The sequence below is a fragment of the Phyllobates terribilis genome, unplaced genomic scaffold (genome assembly GCF_046119375.1).
Source record: "Phyllobates terribilis strain yellow unplaced genomic scaffold, ASM4611937v1 Scaffold_4__5_contigs__length_816908805, whole genome shotgun sequence".
NCBI lineage: Eukaryota > Metazoa > Chordata > Amphibia > Anura > Dendrobatidae > Phyllobates > Phyllobates terribilis.
The window spans coordinates 757737962-757760320 of record NW_027362764.1 but is presented as its reverse complement, the minus strand read 5'-3'; the positions used below and the strand labels follow the sequence as shown (position 1 = coordinate 757760320).

At 41.0% G+C, this 22359-nt stretch overlaps 1 protein-coding gene across 2 annotated transcripts in view; it reads left to right on the top strand.

Moving 5' to 3' along the window:
• ADCY8 (adenylate cyclase 8) overlaps nt 1-22359 on the top strand; it is a 395464-nt gene that overhangs the window by 345876 nt on the left and 27229 nt on the right. For both annotated transcript variants that reach the window (XM_073679897.1, XM_073679896.1), the window contains 3 exons: nt 5404-5493; nt 12420-12592; nt 20276-20357. In XM_073679897.1, coding sequence (XP_073535998.1) covers nt 5404-5493; nt 12420-12592; nt 20276-20357 — 345 coding nt within the window. The remainder of the gene's footprint in view (nt 1-5403; nt 5494-12419; nt 12593-20275; nt 20358-22359) is intronic.

The window sequence follows — 22359 nt, the reverse complement described above, 5'->3', positions numbered from 1 at the left end:
ATGGGTCCCAGGTACTTGGTGCTAGCTAGCAAAAATGAGCCATTTTGCTATCGCCAGAGTGTTTCGTTACAAGAATAGAGTGCTATCTAAATACTTGCCCTAATAAAGGAAAGCCTAGATTATAGTCTCATATGTATTAATCAATTAAAATGTACAAAATATCAAGTTGGCTCAAAAAAAATGTAAACTTTTTTTTTATTATCAAACCTGAAATGAAATCTAATGTGACATGTCTTAAACCTTATTTAATTAAGGGGGTTATCCACTAGTATAAAAGTTAAATTTAAACACTTATTCCCAATGTAAGAAATCAACCCCTATCCATAGAATAGAGGGTAACTTGCTTATCGATGGAAGTTCAACGACTTGAACACCAAGAACTGGTTTCTAAATCCCCTGTTCTCCAGTACGTGAATATATATTTTTTGTCTTACTTTACCTTGGAGAACCCCTTCGAGGTGAAATTGGCCGAAACTATGAGCAGAAGTAGATTGATTTTTTATTTTACCAAATTGATACGCTGCCACACAAAATACATAAAATGAGAATAATGGGACTAGGGGAAAATGTGTAACTGGGTTAATAACTGGCTCAGTGATGGGGAAACAAAGGGTGGTTATTAACAGAACACACTCTGATTGGGTCACAGTTAACCGTGTGGTACCACAGGGGTCAGTATTGGGTCCTCTTCTTTTTAACATATTTATGAATAACCTTGTAGGGGGCATACAGAGTAGAATTACAATATTTGCGGATAATATTAAACTCTGCAGGGTAATCAATACAGAGGAGGACAATTTTATATTACAGAAGGATTTATATAAGCTGGAGGCTTGGGATGAGAAAAGGCAATTGTAGTTTAATATAGATAAATGTAAGGTTATGCACTTTTGCAGAGGAAATAAAATGCATAACTATGTACAAAATGTAAAACAATGGGTAAAACTGTCACTAAAAAAAGGCTTGGGTGTATGGGTGGTCGGCAAACTCCACTTTAGTGACCAGTGCCAGGCAGCTGCTGCCAAGGCCAATAAAATAATGGGGTGCATTAAAAGAGACATAGATGCTTATGACCAGAACATAGTTTTGCATCTATACAAGTCACTAGTGTGGCCACACGTAGAATACTGTGTACAATTTTGAGAAGGTGCAGAGAAGAGCAACCTAGGTTATTAAGAGAACGGATGGACTGCAGAAGGCAGATTATCAAACTTGGGGTTATTCAGGTTGGAAAACACAACCTGGCACAACAAAGGCTTAGGGGCGATCTTATTACAGTGTACAATTATATGAGGGGACAGTACAGAGATCTGCATAATGAGATTTTCAGATCTAGGCCTGCGACAAGGACAAGAGAGTATCCTCTATGTCTGGAGCATACTTGTCACACTCTGGCCCGCAGGGTGATTTATATTTGGCCCACGACACCAGAACCACCACCCCTATGTGGAGCCATTATTCTGCATGAAGGACTTTGTGGGGCCCATTATACTGTTTGGAAGACTATGCAGATTTCTTTTCACAGGAGCAGATTATTTACGTAAAAGCAGTGAGACTATGGATTATTTACTGTCAGAGCAGTAAGACTATGGATTCTTTACTGTAAGAGCAGTGAGAGTATGAATTCTTTACTCTAAGAGTAGTGAGACTGTGGATTCTTTACTCTAAGAGCAGTGAAACTGTTGATTCTTTACTGTAAGAGCAGTGAGACCATGGATTTTTTACTGTAAGAGCAGTGAGACTGTGGATTATTTACTGTCAGAGCAGTGAGACTATGGATTCTTTACTGTAAGAGCAGTGAAACTATGGATTATTTACAGTCAGAGCAGTAAGACTATGGATTCTTTACTGTAAGAGCAGTGAGACTATGAATTCATTACTGTAAGAGTAGTGAGACTGTGGATTCTTTACTGTAAGAGCAGTGAGACTATGGATTCTTTACTGTAAGAGCAGTGAGACTATGAATTCTTTACTCTAAGAGTAGTGAGACTGTGGATTCTTTAAGCGCAGTGAGACCATGCATTTTTTACTGTAAGAGCAGTGAGACTATAGATTCTTTACTGTAAGAGCAGTGAGACCATGAATTCTTTACTGTAAGTGCAGTGAGACTATGGATTCTTTACTGTAAGAGCAGTGAGATCATGGATTCTTTACTGTAAGAGCAGTGAGACTATGGATTCTTTACTGTAAAAGCACTGAGACTATGGACTTTTTACTGTAAGAGCAGTGAGACTATAGATTCTTTACTGTAAGAGCAGTGAGACTATGGATTCTTTACTGTAAGAGCAGTGAGACTATGGATTCTTTACAGTAAAAGCACTGAGACTATGGATTTTTTACTGTAAGAGCAGTGAGACTATGGATTCTTTACTGTAAGAGCAGTGAGACCATGAATTCTTTACTGTAAGAGCAGCGAGACTATGGATTCTTTACTGTAAAAGCACTGAGACTATGGATTCTTTACTGTAAGAGCAGTGAGACTATGGATTATTTACTGTAAAAGCAGTGAGATCATGGATTCTTTACTGTAAGAGCAGCAAGACTATGGATTCTTTACTGTAAGAGCAGTGAGACTATGGATTCTTTACTGTAAGAGCAGTGAGACTATAGATTCTGTACTGTGTGAGCAGTGAGACTATGGATTCTTTATTGTGTGAGCAGTGAGACTGTGAATTCTTTACTGTAAGAGCAGTGAGACTATGGATTCTGTACTGTGTGAGCAGTGAGACTATGGATTCTTTACTGTGTGAGCAGTGAGACTGTGAATTCTTTACTGTAAGAGCAGTGAGACTATGGATTCTGTACTGTGTGAGCAGTGAGACTGTGAATTCTTTACTGTAAGAGCAGTGAGACTATGGATTCTGTACTGTGTGAGCAGTGAGGCTATGGATTCTTTACTGTGTGAGCAGTGAGACTATGGATTCTGTACTGTGTGAGCAGTGAGACTATGGATTCTGTACTGTGTGAGCAGTGAGGCTATGGATTCTTTACTGTGTGAGCAGTGAGACTATGGATTCTGTACTGTGTGAGCAGTGAGACTATGGATTCTGTACTGTGTGAGCAGTGAGGCTATGGATTCTTTACTGTGTGAGCAGTGAGACTATGGATTCTTTACTGTGTGAGCAGTGAGACTATGGATTATTTACTGTAAGAGCAGTGAGACTATGGAGCTCTCTGCCACATGATATTGTAATGGTTGATTCTCTACCAAAATTCAAGAAAGACCTGGATACCTTTCTTGAAAAATATGTTACTGGTTATGGGTACTGGATTCTGTGATGGGAAGTTGATCTAGGGAAGTAGTCTGATTGCCGTATATCAAGTTGGGAAGGAATTTTTCCTCTAACATGGACCTATTAATTGATGAGGTTTTTTGCCTTCCTCTGGACCAACATGTTAGGCTATAGGTTGAACTTGATGGACTTAAAGAGGTATTCCCATCTCCAAGATCCTATCCCAATATGTACAGGGTGGGCCATTAATATGGATACCCCTAAATTAAATGGGAATGGTTGGTGATATCAACTTCCTGTTTGTGGCACATTAGTATATGGGAGGGGGAAAACTTTTCCAGATGGGTGGTGACCATGGCGGACATTTTGAAGTCGGCCATTTTGGATCCAACTTTATTTTTTTCAATGGGAAGAGGGTCATGTGACACATCAAACTTATTGAGAATTTCATAAGAAAAACAATGGTGTGCTTGGTTTTAACGTAACTTAAAATACTAACCAAAATGTATAGTTTTAATAAGAAAATTGGACCCATGAAAAAGCTATTTATGTAACTGTTCCCTAGTCCATGGGTTAGCACAACTTGCTACTTTTCTCGCCGTGCACACTGGGTAATAGACTCCGCTCCTCCTCTCTCTGCACTGCTCTTTCCAATAGAAGCCCACAGGTTTTCTGACAATTTCATGTTGCAAAAGTTCAGTAATAATCAAAAATCATGTAAAACCAAAGAAATAAACTTTCATAAATTAAAAGCAGCTTAGGAAAAAAAAATAAGTTGCATTTACTTCCGCAAATTGGTAAATAGCTGCTATGTTCCATTTTACGGGAATGTTAAATACATTTAGTAGCCTCGGCTTTACTTGTTCTCATCTAGAATTACGTCTCCGCTTGTGTTCTAGCTTCATCCAGTGTTGTAGAAGGTATAAGGCTGTGTGCACACAGAGGGTTTTTTTTTTAAGTGGTCAAAAACATCAAGTTTTCTAGTGGAAAACGCTTCAGGAGACTCCTTTTTGGGGAAGGTTTACGTTTCCTGAAGATGGTTTGAAGATTTTTTTCAAGCTTTTTTTGCAATGTTTTTTTTCCTTTTCAATGTTATTTGCAGCCTTTTGGTTGGACAATGCTTAGTTTGTAGCAGATTCCATCAGAATAAGCTTCAAGGTCGTGACATGCATTTTCTTTTCTACCACCTGGTATTTTTCAAAATCTGAATTGAAACGCTCAAAAGACTGAAGATATGACCGGTAAAGTGATTTTACAATAGAAATGAGTTGGAAGAGTCTTTTCAAGTGGTTTTTTTTTTTTGGATCAAGTTTAAAGCCATTTTTCAAAGCTTTTTTCCCATTGTAAGAAACTCTTCAAATAACTCTGTGTGCACATATCCTAAGTTATGATTCCTGGGCTCCAATGCAAAAAAAAACAGGGACACCTTACATTTAGAATTTTGTTGGTGTGGGGACTAGTTCTCATTAAAGAGATTTACAGGAGGCAATGCTCCATGAAGGAGGAGGGGGTGATAAATTCACTCTCTTACAAACTATCTCATAGCAGCCAAACCAGATATTCATCTGTACAGCTGTTTCAGGATTTTTTCCCTTCATTGGTGCACAACAAGATGTCGGCAGCTCCATATCTTTGTCAAATCCATCTCATCTAGCCAACAAGTGTCCTACTCTTCACTGATGAGGGGCAAGAACCCTGAAACAGCTGTCCAAAAATGTAAGTCTCATTTGGCAAATATATATCAGATAAGTTTATTGGTTGCCGCCTTAAAAATTAATAAGCACTGGGATAAAGTTTAGCCAAGATCCCATCAGATTAAAGTCCAATGCCCGGCGTAAATAAAATAGGGCAGGGTCCGTACGGGCAAGGCTTCATCTAATGGGGGCAGCAATGAGATGTGAGAGCAACAAGGGGAATTTTCTTATAGTTGTGAATGTGACATCATCAACCTCAAGGCTTAAGTGATGTCACCAGAAGCAGTAGGAGCATTGTACGGGTGTCGACATTCTCCACCATCCCTCCCAGTCTGGACCCTATAGGTGGGTCATGGGGCAAAATTTTGTGGTGGAGAGTTGTTAATAATTTTTGTTTATATTTGGCATAGCTGTATCTTCATTTTCATTGTGGTTTATGCCTGTTTTTTTTTTTTTTATTATTTGTCTCTTTTCAGCTTTGGTGTGATTTCGACAAATCGATTACCTCAAAAAATCAGACCTTCAACTCATCGGCCTCCGTCACCGACATTTGCTTTTATCCCGAGGTAATAATTTACATCCTCACCACCCATGGTCTCTTGTAGAGAGCCCACCATACTCAGATATCACCGTGAAGACAATTGGTGTAAACATTTTTTAATAGGGCTGAAAAAAACAAACTTAGTTCAATAAATTAGAAGATTTTATGTTATTCTTGCTAACATTTCATATGATTACACACCTGTAACTAGGCACTGAAAAAAAGATAGCTCTCTCTGCCTCTAGCACAGCAGCAAACTCACAGAGTTGTATAGCAGTCACTTGTTTCTTTTTCCATGATAGAGGATGTGTAACTTGCCATAAATATCGTAAGTGTGTAAATCTAGCTAAATCTTTTTTGGCAAGTGGGTGTGGTCCTTAACTCTTCTCTGTGGGCGTATTCTTATTGACCACTCCCAGTTGGCTTAAAATACTAGATTTATGTACAATGAAGAAGAGGCCGTGTCTCAAGAACCGAGAGGCGCAGGAACAAAAGAAAAACTTCACCGGATTCAGGAGAACAGCGGCATTTTACAAAAATTACATATCTATGGGAAATGAGAGATCCTCTTGTAAAGGACGACTACACAAGACCTCATTATTTGGCCATCACAAATACAAATCCATATATTGATCTCTTCGGAGATGTTTCTTTTTGGAAAAGCTGTGCGACAACCGGTGTGCCTACCCTTATTCCCATAAATTCAGATCAGCTTAAATTTGCAACATTCAAGAGTCTAGGAACCACGTGGATCCTAATGTCGGCCATATTGGTTGTCACTCAATTTTTCCAAAAAACAGATATAAATGGATGACTGGAAATTTTCTCCGAAGATGACAAGTCAAGTGTTTGTATTGACTGGTGATTACCTTTATACTTTGGGCGAAAATGCCTTATAATTGGGCCGTGTAGCAGATTGCTGACAAATCATCGGCGCGCTTCGAGTCGCTGTAGGCTCTTTGCAACAGGGTAATTTACCCCAGTAATGAATATAAAGATGTCACCGCGTGTCGAGTGGTTTTTCGAGATAATTCCGACTCCGGTGCTGAGATGAAGGAGGCGACGCAGCCGCCAGGGAGACACAAGGGATCTGCATACACCGCACAGGCTCTAATAACGCGTTACTGTCACCCGGTGCACCAGTGCATGAGGCAGCATGGGCAGCTATGTGGAAAATTACACAGTTCTGCAGATTGTACAGCCCTTTAACAAAGCCTTGGAAACTGCCGCCTTCCATCCTGGAAAAACACATTATTAATTGTTCATGTGGTTTTGTGAATAGATCTCATCACCGTGCAGCCACATGTGACATATAACTAGATGGCGTTGGTTTAATTGGCTATTAAGGTCCTTATTGCTTTATTCCTTACTGTCGGAGTAATACAATAATAATAGTAATAAATCCATATTGCCTATAAATCTTCCCAGCAAACACAAAGAAGAGCTGTGGCCCTCATTGGGGCCATGTTGCCCACTTTTCTATATAATACGTATATACAATAGTTGGAGGTTGGAAAAGAGCTTTGCGTTGAATGATGCCTTCTGCAGTACCTGCTGTTGCTTCCCCGTATATCCCCGTGTACAATTAACCATACCAAACAGTGCCTAAATAATAGCGCCATCAGCTGTCTAAATACCAATGCTATACAGTGTCCCCACCATCATGCACAGCAAAAAATAATATCTGGTAAAGTAACTAAGCAGCAGTACCAAATGCTGCAAATACGACCATTCAGTGCTGAAATAATACCGCCATACAGTGAACAAAAAATACCAATATATGAATAATGACAACATACGGTGAATTAAAAAAAAAAAAACATAAAATTCTCAAATAATACCAACATACAGTGTTCAAATAATTACTGGGTATGAAAAACAATCATTGTTTTTATTACAGATGTTATGGCGCTCAGATATAATTTATGTAGTGTTTAAATAATAACAATATACAGTGCACGTATAGCACCAAGATACAATGCTTCAATAATACAACCATACAGTGCTGTAGTAGTACCAAAATATAGTGTTTCAAATGTTACCACCATACAGTGCTGAAACTAAACCAACAGTGTTCAAATAATACCGCTATATAGAGCTCAGATATCAACATACAATGCACAAATAATACCAACATATGGTTCTGAAATAATACCCCCATATAGGACTTAAACAATACCACCATCCTGTGTTCAAATAATAACACCATACAGTGTTGAAACAATACCAATATACAGTGCTCAAATAACACCACAATACAGTGCTGAAATAATATCAACACACAGTGATCAAATACAAACAGCATACAGTACTGAGATAAAACCAACAGGCAGAGTTCAAATAATACCGCCATATACTGCTGAAATAATACTAACATACAGTACTCAAATAATTCCACGACACAGTGCTGTAATAACACAGACATACAGTGGTCTAATGATACCAATATACAGTAATATCAGTGTTTCATTTAATACCATCATACAGTACTGAAAAAAAAAACAATATCAAGTGTTCAAATAATAACAACATACAGTGCTCAAATAACATCAGCACACAGTTCTCAAATAATAACCCTATTCAGTGCTTAATTAATACTACTTTACGGTGTTGAAATAATACCACCATGTAGTGCTCAAACAATATCAGCATACAATGCTTAAATAACACCAACAAACACGGTTTAAATAATATCAGCATGAAGTGCTTTAGTAATACCAAAATACAGTGTTTCAAACAATACCACCATACAGTGCTGAAATAAGACCAACATACAGTGCTGAAATAAGACCAACATAGTTTTGAAATAATATCAACATACAATGCACAAATAATACCATCTTACAGTGCTCAAACGACATCAACATACAGTGTTCAAACAATAACACCATATAGTCTTTAATTAATACTACTTTACGGTGTTAAAATAATACCACCATATAGTGCTCAAATGATATCAGTATACAGTGCTTAAATAATACCAACAAACACTGTTTAAATAATTTCTGCATAAAGTGCTTTAGTAATACTGAAATATAGTGTTTCAAATAATACCATCATACAGTGCTGAAATAAAACCAACATACAGTGTTCAAGGAATATCAACATACAATGCACAAATAATACCAACATACAGTGCTTAAATACTACCGACATACAGTTCACAAGGAATATCATACAGTGCTCAAATAATAATTATATACAGTGCATAAAATATTCCACAATACAGTGCCCAAATAATACCAACATTTAGTACTCAAATAATGCCAACATTCTGTGCTTTTGTACTGCAAAAATATGTTTTGTTTTTTCTAATAATACCACCATACCATGCTCAAATAATACTTCCATAAAGTGCTCAAATAATATCAACAAACATTGTATAAATAATCCCAACATTACAGTGCCTAAATTATACCACCATACCATGCTTTAGTAACACCAAAATACGGTGTTTCAAATAGCACCACCATATAGTCCTCAAATAATACTGACATATGGGGTGACACAGTGGTTTCCTTCCTACTAGAGAAATTAGATTGTGAGCCCCAAAGATGATGTCCGTAAAGCGCCATAGAATTAATGGCGCCACATAAGCCAGTAAAATAAATACAGTTTCCATGTAATGATACAGATCTGAAATATTAGCAACATACAGTGACTAAATATCAACTCCACAAAGTCGTCCAATGCTAAATAGCCGTGACAAATGAATTTGTGGTGGCCACAACCCGTGGGCGACAGCCCGTGTAAAGCACAAGTGAGGCTCCTTTTGCAGAAAATCCTCTTGATAAAACAGTACGGCATGATTGTAATTTGTGGGGGAGATAGTCTCAGCCCGTCCAAGATGTTTTACCTTTTATTTTACCTTTATTTGGTAGTGCGTGTTCTCCACAGCTACATTACCGTATTTTTCGGACTATAAGACGCACCGGACCATAAGACGCACCTAGCTTTTAGAGGAGGAAAATAGGAAAAAAAATATTTAAGCAAAAAATGTGGTCATGATGCCCTGTTAAGGGGGAGGGAGTCTGCTGCTGACACTGGTATTGGGGTAATGTCCCCCAATTCTGTTAATATCCTGGTATGTATGGCCCCTCCTTCCTGGTATACGTGGCCCCCATCCCATCTTGGTATACGTGGCCCTCATCCCCATCCTGGAATGCATGGCACCCCTTAATCCACCATCCTGGTATGCATGGCACCCCTTGATTCCCCCATCCTGGTATGCATGGCACCCCTTGAGCCCCCATCCTGGTATGCTTGGTACACCTTGATCCCCCATCCTGGTATGCATGGCACCCCTTGAGCCCCCATCCTGGTATGCATGGCACCCCTTGATCACCCATCCTGGTATTCATGGCACCCCTTGAGCCCCCATCCTGGTATGCTTGGCACCCCTTGAGCCCCCATCCTGGTATGCATGGCACACCTTGATCATCCATCCTGGTATGCATGGCACCCCTTGATGACCCATCCTGGTATGCATGGCACCCCTTGAGCCCCCATCCTGGTATGCATGGCACCCCTTGAGCCCCCATCCTGGTATGCATGGCACCCCTTGATCACCCATCCTGGTATGCATGGCACCACTTGATCACCCATCCTGGTATGCTTGGTACACCTTGATCTCCCATCCTGGTATACATGGCACCCCTTGAGCCCCCATCCTGGTATGTATGGCACCCCTTGATCACCCATCCTGGTATGCATGGCAACCCTTGATCACCCATCCTGGTATGCATGGCACCCCTTGATTCCCCCATCCTGGTATGCATGGCACCCCTTGATCACCCATCCTGGTATGCATGGCACTCCTTGATTTCCCCATCCTGGTATTCATGGCACCCCTTGATTCCCCCGTCCTGGTATTCATGTCAACCCTTTATCCCCCATTCTGGTATGCATGGCACTCCTTGATTCCCCCATCCTGGTATGCATGGCACCCCTTGAGCCCCCATCCTGGTATGCTTGGTACACCTTGATCCCCCATCCTGGTATGCTTGGCACCCCTTGAGCCCCCATCCTGCAGCCCACAAAAAATAAACAATCATACTCACCTTCTCTCTCCTCCAGCACTGTCCCGCTCTGCTGCTGACACTCTCACTGTGTGAGCCGCGCATGGCGTCCCTGCCATGCGCCCTCACACACTGTGAGAGCGCGCACACTGTACCGCAGCGGTACAGTTTGCCGGCTATTAAGGAAAATGAATATTCCCTGCTTCCCACGCCCATGGGCGAGGGGAGCAGGGAATATTCATTTTCTTTAGTAGCGGGCACAGCGCAGGCTGCAGCAGTCGGCTGCTGCCTCATGTGCCCCACTGATCCCCCGGTGCTGCTCCCCCAGACCTCCTACCACGCAGAGCCACAGTATATACAGGGAGATAGTATTCAGACTATAAGACGCACCCCCCACTTTTCTCCAAAATTCTGGAGGAAAAAAGTGCGTCTTATAGTCCGAAAAATACAGTATATTACCAGCCCTCTCTGCCTCTAGCACAGCAGGAAATCACAGGGGGATCTCATGTGACAATTTGCCGCTGAATTCAATCCTGCATTAACAGTCCTGATAATGCTTTTGGCTAAAATATCCCTTTACCTCTTAATATCATGCAATATCTTTAAAGAGGAGCTGTCACCAAGTCAAAAGTATTTTATTTATTTTACTCCCTTATATAGCGCCCTTAATTCCACAGCACTTTACAGACATCATCGCTGTCCCCATTGGGGCTCACAATCTTCATTCCCTAACAGTATGCCTTTGGAGTGTGGGAGGAAACCGGAGAACCCGGAGGAAACCCACACAAACACGGGGAGAACATACAAACTCCTTGTAGATGTTGTCCTTGGTGGGATTTGAACCCAGGACTCCAGTGCTAACCACTGAGCCACCGTGTTCCCACTATCCCTTTAAGTATTATCCCTGACATCTGATACATGTGACCCAATCCACAGGCAGCATGTCTCAGACAATGGCTGCATGATTTCACCTAGGTATGTTTGCTACACTTCGGCGTATCAGAGAAAAACCTACTTTGAAAGATGTCGGAGACTGAGCCGCACAGGAGACTAGTCCAATAGGCGGGTCATCGGTGGCCTCTCCAGTGATTGACAGGTCTCTCCCTATATACGAAGGGAGAAACCTGTGAGTCACAGGCAGCAGACAGGGAGAATCCACTGGGATCCACTTTTTCGACTACTCACCTGTGCGGCTCTGTCCCTGGCGGCTTTTAATTAATGTTTTTCTTTGAGATGCCACAGTGTTTCAAAGTCAAACATACATGGCTGACAACATGCAGCCAATGTCTGATAGATGCTGACCGTGGGTGGGTTGTCAGGTTCCCATTAAATCCGAAATCTAGTGCTAGAGATATGGATATTTTTCATTTAGTACAGCCACACTCCTGAGGATCATGTCAACCACACCCCTGAGGATCATGTCACCCACACCCCTGAGGATCATGTCACCCACGCCCCTGAGAATTCTTTTAGTCACACCCCTGAGGAATGTGTCATCCACGCCCCCGAGGAATGTGTCATCCACGCCCCCGAGGAATGTGTCATCCACGCCCCTGAGGATTATGTCATCCATGCCCCTGAGGATTGTGTCATCCACACCCCTGAGGATTGTGTCATCCACGCCCCTGAGGATTGTGTCAGCCACACCCCTGAGGATCCTGTCAGCCATGCCCCCGAGGATCCTCTAAATCTTGCCCCTTTGCAAAGACCATACAAATTAGCACCAGACTCATATCTTTGAAACAATATAAAAAAAAAATCCTGAAAACACAGTGGGAATAATATAAAATGAAAAACTGGTCACTTTTGACTTGGTAAAGGTTTTCTCCAAATCTGAACTTGCCTACATAAACTTGTTATTTAGTACCTTCTCAGTCTTGTGTGATATTTCCTTGGTTCCGGACTTCACCTGTCTCGTTTTATATTCTCTTAGTACTTTGTCTTCACCGGAGTTCTGGCGATGGTGACCTGCGCTGTCTTTTTACGACTCAACTCTGTCCTGAAGCTGGCGGTGCTGCTCATTATGATAGCAATATATTCCCTGCTGACAGAAACCATTTACACTTCTCTCTTCTTACGATACGACAATTCACATCACAACGGGAAGTAAGTGCCCCCGTGTTTTTTTTGTTTTTTTTTATTGTGGTATTTAGAAAAAGTTGGAGAAAACCCTCTGTCATGAGGAGATTGTCCCTCCTGCTGGTGCCGGTGCCAACCTCTTCAACAACTTTCACACTTCAGAGTTGGGAAAATTGGAAATAAAGTTTTTTCCTTCTATTGCAAAACCACTTTTCCGGTCATATGTTCGGTCTTTTGAGCATTTTTTATTTTTTTTACGTCAGGTTTTGAAAAAAGCTTCGCGGAAAAAAAGAAAGTTTGTGATACTTCTTTGAAGTGTCTCCTGATGGAAACACTGCAAATTAGGCACTGACTATGTGCACGTACAGTTTTTCAAGGAATCTTGGAGCAGAAACTAACTGAGCATCAACTGAGCGTAAACTGAGCGTCAACTTTCCAAGTCCTCCATAAAATTGCAAAACACCTAAAAAGTTTGGAGGTTCTGTTTACTTTCTGCTCCGAAAACTCTGCAAAAAGGTGAAACTTAGAAGTTTTGAGGTGAGATTTCCCCTCATTTCCTATGTGCACACGATGTCTAAACTCAGAAGAAACCCACAGATTTTTTTTTAAGCAGAAGACACTTCAGGAATCTCAAGTTTTTTTTATCCCGAAATGTCTTTTGTGTCATTTTTCAGTCTCTTCCTGAGAGTTTCTGTGACAGCTTTAGCCTTTGGCAGTTTTTTGGAAGATTTTCCTATGGTTTTTGTGAAAACTTATTTACTGTTGTTTACCGGTTGTTGGTTTTTTTTTTTGAGTGATTTTTTAACCAAAATTGATGAAAAGATGGAAATGCCAATATTTTGGTTAAATAAACAACAAACAATCACTTAAACGTTTTTCAAAAATCCATTGTCCCAAATTCTTAATCCTTGACCACTAGGTGACATATTGATAATAATGACCCCAAATCCAACTAAACAATTTAAAAAAAAAAAGCCTAAAAAACAAAAATACTTTCATTAATGGCTGTAAAGCTAATGCTGTGAATCTGTGTGTGTAGTCACTGTGCGATATTCATTGCAATAATCTGTCGTCTTCTTCTCCTTTACATCCTGACAAGGTGATCAGATGGGTAATTGACACGTGTGATGCTTTACATGTGCGGCTGTCATGGATCACAATACGCTTTATTAGTAATACAGTGGCGTAGTATTAGTTGTGCAGCTCATGTGCCCATTACTGCATTGAAAGGGAATGTATCAGAAAATTACCTACTGTTTACATCAGGTTTTTGTGTTATATTATATGTAGTAATATGTTGGTAGTGCTTTTTTATATAACAATTTATATTCAGAAAAAAAAAAATCAAAATCTTGCAAATTTCACACTGGCGTATTGGGCACTTTTAGACTTGTACTTGCTCTATCCAGAAGATTATTCAGAAGTCTCGTTATCCTCACATGCAGGATTACAATGACAGGATCCACCATTCACAATAGAGGATATCACAGCTCACCTGCTCCCACTCCTGAACAACAACTAAAATCGTCTTTATATACAGTACCCAGATAAGATAAGAAGATAATATAATAAGATAGAAGATTATCTAGTACCCATTATTCACAATTTGGGATGTCACAGCTCACCTCCTCCTCCTGTACAATGACTGATAATACGTCTATATACAGTAGATAACACAGGATCCACCATACACAATAGGTGATGTCACAGCTCACCTCCTCCTCCTCCTGTACAATCATAGAATCATAGAATATTAAGAGTTGGAAGAGACCTCCTGGGTCATCGTGTCCAACCCTCTGCTCAAAGCTGGATTCACTAAATCATCTCAGACAGATATCTGTCCAGCCTCTGTTTGAAGACGTCCATTGAAGGGGAACTCACCACCTCTCGTGGCCGCCTGTTCCACTCATTGATCACCCTAACTGTCAAAAAGTTTTTTCTAATATCTAATCTGTATCTCCTCCCATTTAGTTTCATCCCATTGCTTCTAGTCTTTCCTTGTGCAAATGAGAATAAAGATGATCCTTCTACAATGTGACAGCCCTTGAGATATTTGTAGACAGCTATTAAGTCTCCTCTCAGTCTTCTTTTTTGCAAGCTAAACATTCCCAAATCCTGCAACCGTTCCTCATAGGACATGGTTTGCAGACCGGTCACCATTTTGGTCGCTTTTCTCTGAACTTGCTCCAGTATGTCGATGTCTTTTTTAAAATGTGGTGCCCAAAACTGGGCGCAGTATCCAGATGAGGTCTGAACAAGGAGGAGTAAAGTCCGATAATGACTTCACGTGATCTAGACTGTATGCTTCTGTTAATACATCCCAGAATTGTATTTGCCTTTTTTGCTGCTGCATCACACTGTTGACTCATGTGCAGTCTATGATCTATTAGTATACCTAAGTCTTTTTCACATGTACTGTTGCTTAGCTCTATTCCTCCCATTCTGTATATGCTTTTTTCATTTTTATTGCCCAGATGTAGTACTTTGCATTTTTCCCTGTTAAAAACCATTCTGTTAGTTGCTGCCCACTGCTCCAGTTTATTTAGGTCTTTTTGAATCCTCTCTCTCTCTTCTCTAGTATTAGCTATCCCTCCTAGCTTTGTGTCATCAGCAAATTTAATCAGTTTACCCTCAATTCCCTCATCTAAATCATTGATAAAGATGTTGAACAATACAGGTCCCAGGACAGAGCCCTGTGGTACCCCAATGACTGGTAACACCTCTATATACAGTATATAACACAGGATCCACCATTCACAGTAGGTGATATCACTGCTCACCTCCTCCTCCTGTACAATGACTGATAACACCTCTATATACAGTAGATAACACAGGATCCACCATTCACAATTGGTGATGTCACAGCTCACCTCCTCCTCCTCCTGTACAATAACTGATAGCACCTCTATATACAGTAGATAACACAGGATGCACCATTCACAATTGGTGATGTCACAGCTCACCTCCTCCTTCTCCTGTACAATGACTGATAGCACCTCTATATACAGTAGATAACACAGGATGCACCATTCACAATTGGTGATGTCACAGCTCACCTCCTCCTCCTGTACAATGACTAATAACTTCTCTATATACAGTAGATAACACAGGATCCACCATTCACAATAGGTGATGTCACAGCTCACCTCCTCATCCTATACAATGGCTGATAACACCTCTATATGCAGTAGATTAAACAGGATCCAGCATTCACAATAGGTGGTGTCACAGCTTACATCCTCCCTCCTGTACAATGACTGATAACACCTCTATATACAGTAGATAACACAGAATCCACCATTTACAATAGGTGATATCACAGCTCACCTCCTCCTCCTCCTGTACAATGACTGATAACACCTCTATATACAGTAGATAACACAGAATCCACCATTTACTATAGGTGATATCACAGCTCACCTCCTCCTCCTGTACAATGACTGATAACACCTCTACATACAGTAGATAACAAGGGATCCACCATTCACAATATGCGATGTCACAGCTCACCTCCTCCTCCTCCTATACAATGCTGATAACACCTCTATATACTGTAGATAACACAGGATCCACCATTTACTATAGGTGATATCACAGCTCACCTCCTCATCCTCCTGTACCATTGACTAATAACACCTCTATATACAGTAGATACAAGGGATCCACCATTCACAATATGCGATGTCACAGCTCACCTCCTCCCCCCTTCACAATGACCTTTGCACTTGTTCCTTAGACGCTTCAGTAGAAAAGATAAAGTCACAGTCCGTCCATTGCTGCTAATGTACATGTACATTTCCTGAAAGAACAGGAAGTATGAGTCTAGAATAGCCCCAGTGGCCGGTGTGAAAATTGCAGTAGTTTAATTTTTTTTCATCAATATTGTTTTATGAGAAGTTTAAAAAAAAAACATTACCAAAAAGTTTCAAAAAAATTAACTTAACATAAAAACCTGAATTAAACAGTGGATTATTTTCAGGTGACACTTTCCCTTTGTTTCATGACGTCAGCCCCTTTCTAGAAGCTGGCAAGGCAATTTGCAGCCGCCGAGGGGCGAATGTAACGTGCGGTCTGCCAGAGTGAGATCCGCTTTGTTAGTTGCCTTCCACTATGTCTAGTAGAGGGGGGTGCGATCTTTGCCCACCTCTTGTATCCTGCTCCTCACCGTTGCATCCCATATTTGTCCCTTTCTTTCCTTAGATAAGGGCCATAATTAGATGTCGATGAGATTGCAAACAGTGTAGGTCCCTTGATGTTCTTCTTGGATGTCTCCTGGAAGACTTGTCTCTACACCCTTGAAGTGATTTTGAGAAGCAAATTACTCCGGAGACATTTGGAGACAATGGCTCCAACTGTAAATGAGTTTGGGCTCCAGTTTCAGAAATGTCTTTGTAATCCCTCCTTATATTGCAGCAGATCTCTATAGCAGGTTTATACAATATATCAGCCAGACTTCCCTTATAGAGCAATGTCATGAAAAATTTTGGACCGTTTTGGCTTCTGCAACCTATGTGTATCACACTAGATCTGCTGTGTACTGTGATACATAGAGGCTGTAGAAAATAAATGGTCTAAACTTTTTAATGAAACTCCATTGCTTCTACAGCCTCTGTGTATCACACTAGACCTGCTATGTGCTATGATACATAGAGGCTGTAGCAACTAAACAGTCTGGACTTTTTAATAAAAGCCCATGGCTTCTACAGCCTCTGTGGATCTAAGTAGATCTGCTGTGTACTGTGATACATAGAGGCTGTAGAAACTAAATGGTCTGAACTTTTTAATGAAACTGCATGACTTCTACAGCCTCTGTGTATCACACTAGATCTTCTATGTACTGTGATACATAGAGGCTGTAGAAACTAAATGGTCTAAACTTTTTTAATAAAACCTCATGACTTCTACAGCCTCTGTGTATCATACTAGATCTGCTATGTACTGTGATACATAGAAGCTGTAGAAACTAAACGGTCTGAACTTTTTAATAAAAGTCCATGGCTTCTACATCCTCTGTGGATCTCAGTAGATCTGCTTTGTACTGTGATACATAGAGGCTGTAGAAACTAAACGGTCTGAAGTTTTTAATGAAACCCCATGACACTAGATCTTCTACAGCACAGACCAAAAGTTTGGACACACCTTCTCATTTAAAGATTTTTCTGTATTTTCATGACTATGAAAATTGTACATTCACACTGAAGGCATCAAAACTATGAATTAACACATGTGGAATTATATACTTAACAAAAAAGTGTGAAACAACTGAAAATATGTCTTATATTCTAGGTTCTTCAAAGTAGCCACCTTTTGCTTTGATGACTGCTTTGCACACTCTTGGCATTCTCTTGATGAGCTTCAAGAGGTAGTCACCGGAAATGGTCTTCCAACAATCTTGAAGGAGTTCCCAGAGATGCTTAGCGCTTGTTGGCCCTTTTGCCTTCACTCTGCGGTCCAGCTCACCCCAAACCATCTCGATTGGGTTCAGGTCTGGTGACTGTGGAGGCCAGGTCATCTGGCATAGCACCCCATCACTCTCCTTCTTGGTCAAATAGCCCTTACACAGCCTGGAGGTGTGTTTGGGGTCATTGTCCTGTTCAAAAATAAATGATGGTCCAACTAAACGCAAACCGGATGGAATAGCATGGCGCTGCAAGATGCTGTGGTAGCCATGCTGGTTCAGTATGCCTTCAATTTTGAATAAATCCCCAACAGTGTCACCAGCAAAGCACCCCCACACCATCACACCTCCTCCTCCATGCTTCACGGTGGGAACCAGGCATGTAGAGTCCATCCATTCACCTTTTCAGCGCCGCACAAAGAAACGGTGGTTGGAACCAAAGATCTCAAATTTGGACTCATCAGACCAAAGCACAGATTTCCACTGGTCTAATGTCCATTCCTTGTGTTCTTTAGCCCAAACAAGTCTCTTCTGCTTGTTGCCTGTCCTTAGCAGTGGTTTCCTAGCAGCTATTTTACCATGAAGGCCTGCTGCACAAAGTCTCCTCTTAACAGTTGTTGAAGAGATGTGTCTGCTGCTAGAACTATGTGTGGCATTGACCTGGTCTCTAATCTGAGCTGCTGTTAACCTGTGATTTCTGAGGCTGGTGACTCAGATAAACTTATCCTCAGAAGCAGAGGTGACTCTTGGTCTTCCTTTCCTGGGGCGGTCCTCATGTGAGCCAGTTTCTTTGTAGCGTTTGATGGTTTTTGCAACTGCACTTGGGGACACTTTCAAAGTTTTCCCAATTTTTCGCACTGACTGACCTTCATTTCTTAAAGTAATGATGGCTACTCGTTTTTCTTTACTTAGCTGCTTTTTTCTTGCCATAATACAAATTCTAACAGTCTATTCAGTAGGACTATCAGCTGTGTATCCACCTGACTTCTGCAGAACACAACTGATGGTCCCAACCCCTGTGAAGGGAAAACCATTTCTGGTGACTACCTCTTGAAGCTCATCAAGAGAATGCCAAGAGTATGCAAAGCAGTCATCAATGCAAAAGGTGGCTACTTTGAAGAACCTAGAATATAAGACATATTTTCAGTTGTTTCACACTTTTTTGTTCAGTATATAATTCCACATGTGTTAATTCATAGTTTTGATGCCTTCAGTGTGAATGTACAATTTTCATAGTCATGAAAATACAGAAAAATCTTTAAATGAGAAGGTGTGTCCAAACTTTTGGTCTGTACTGTATGTACTGTGATACATAGAAGCTGTGGAAACTAAGCGGTCTGAACTTTTTAATAAAAGCCCATGGCTTCTACAGCCTCTGTGGATCTCAGTAGATCTGCTTTGTATTGTGATACATAGAGGCTGTATAAACTAAACGGTCTGAACTTTTTAATGAAACCCCATCACACTAGATCTGTTATGTACTGTGATACATAGATGCTGTAGAAACTAAATTGTCTGAACTTTTTAATGAAACCCCATGACTTCTACAGCCTCTATGTATCACAGTAGATTTGTTATGCATAGTGATACATAGAGGCTGTAGAAAATAAATTGTCTGAAATTTTTAATTAATCCCCATAACAAAAATGCTTTTTAGCTCAAGTAACATTCATTTAAATAAAAAAAAAGTCCTCAGAAGTCTTCATATGCTTTATTTTCATGAAATCAGGTATATGTAATACTACAAAACCCTATACAGTAGCAGAGCTATAGGAAGTATAGACATTACAGCCCATATGCCATATCAACCTAGCTGGAGAATGGGGGTCACCTGCCCCTTAACATGGCAAAAAAAAGCAGTCAGGGAAAAAAAGGGAGCAGGTTGGGCAATCAGACAGCCTCCTCCATTGTCATCTATGGAAATTATGGAGACTTCCTAGCTCTCTTTCGCTGCCATTTTGACACCAGGGTCGTAAAAAATGGGGGTCTTAAAGGTGGAATACCCCTTTTAATATCTGAAACACTAGGAAAGCAATATGCGTAGATCACTTTTCTCCTACAATGTGGTTCTGAATATGAATAGCAGAGAAGGGACTAGAACCAAGAGAACAAGTCTTTAGATATGGACGATGTGATACCAAGCATACATTATAGGGAATCCTTGCATGAGTAATGCGAGCAGCCTTGTCAGACGCCTCCGCAGCGCATCTTAAGTGCTGCATTACCCACTGGACTGATATTCACCCATTGACAACACGCTATATTGTGAGGCTCATAAAGAGTGACAATGGCTGTTTTATCTTATTTTCCAGCACAGACTTCCTAGGGACGAAAGAGGCCTCCCTGCTGCTAATGGCCATGTTCCTCTTAGCCGTCTTCTATCATGGACAGCAGGTGAGACAAAACATTTCCTTCGCTCGTTCCCCATGGTTCTCTGGCATTTTATTATGGACGCGCTGTAAAATGTCACCGGCTGCTCAGGACGCAGTGATTGTTTTGGTGAATTCATCTGCAGTGTCATTCAGAAATGGAAAAATGTTCATTCTTTACGGGAGGGTTTTTTTTTTTTTTTCCCGCAGTTTATTATTTTTTTTGTTATAGTTTTTGAACATAGAAACAAGAAAAATTGTGCAAAAACTTGTTGGGCGCCACAAGTATTCGTAAGAGGATCAGTGAGTAGCATACATCTCATGGTCAATGCGTGTCTTCTAGATCAGTCTGTCTAAACTCCACTTCTAAAAAGAATCCAATCACTTTTTAGGGATTTTATGAACTAATATAATTTAAGTACAGACATGTCCACCCTTGAATTTCTTAAAATTTGGTTTCCGACTTCCAATTTTTCAGAATAAAATACAATACATTATGGTAACTTGCTAGCAAAATCTTTGACAGGCTGCAGTTCACATTACAACCACTGGGTGGCCACATAAAGACACCTATAGCATAAACATCTCCCGACAGAGTGAATGACTATAGCTCTCTCTATGGGCTATCTTATAATATCATGAGTTGTAGGGGTGTGTAAGAATTTAAAATACTGGTCCAGATGACATAGCATGATACCCATAGTGCTAAGGGCAAAGTATTCCACGGAGGTAACTGTCACGCACAGTGTGGGAAAGACTAAGTGCAATACGAAGGGATGAGGGGAAGGAAGCCCAGACACTAGGGAAAGGGGGAGTGGAGACCTCCTAGGCTGATCTAATAACACCCTGCGTCCCCTACCGTCCCTATATTGGTTACATACCAATCGCCGAGCAGGAAACATAAGCCCTGTATATCCCTAGAGCTAGGCCCTGGATAGGGAGGGGGGATAAGCACTGGTCAGTCCCCACTATAAACTAAAGACAGCAAGGGAGACGAACAAAGGGGGAGACACTTAGCTTGAGCAGACTCCAGAGATTACACCAAACGTCCTACAAGGGCACCAGAGAGGAAAGTAAGTCGACTCCTAAAGCTCCAAGCCTTCACAAGGGAAAAATTTAATATCACCGGTGACTCCCTGAAGCAGACTGACAGTTTATAAACACCCAGGCCAAGGTATGTCAATCAGAGCAGGAGGGAAGTTGCCGCTGGGTCCAAAAGTCAAAAGGATTAAGAAGGCATCTGCAATGCCAAATGCAGAGACCTTCTGCAGTCGGATCCAGAGAGACTGTCTGTTGCATCTGACACACCCGTGACAGTAACTCCCGCAGTTTTATTGGTTCCGTGAGCCATGTGCCGCTTCCACATGGATGCCATTATTCTTGCCCTGCCTATAAGGCACTGGATGTAGGGAGAGGTTTGGGCAAGCTTTTTTGTCCAAGACATGGAAAAGGTCTTGTTTTGTGAGCCAGCATAAGGAGGAAGATCCATTAAAGGGGTTGGCCAGGCTTGAGTCTCAAATCTGCAGCCATTCCTTGTGACTGCAGACTTGTGAATCCACACATTGAGCCAGGAGGTACGTGATCGCAAGTGTGAAGTTTGCATACATGTGGTCACATGCCAACTAGACGTGCGCAGCCTCGCTCAATGGAAGTGTATTATGTAAGGCTGGTCGGATTGTGGCCGGAAGTATGCAAATCACATAGTGGCAGTCACATGACTGACCGCTCCCGGCACCTGTACAAGAGAATCCTGACTGCGCACACTGTGAAGACTTACAAACCTGCAGTCACATCGAGTCACTGCAGACTTCAGCCCCAAGCCCTGACAACCCCTTTAATATTTTTTAAAGAAGCGCCTCCTTTGCGTTATGTAAGTGTAAACAGGGGCATTGCTGAAGGCAGCAGGGGCACATTTTGGCTCTTATGTGCCAATGAGAGGGAAAACTCCTGATTATATGATGTGCTTTACCCCCTAATATTAATACATATAGACCATTTATAATAAACAATATGTGGCATAAATAATA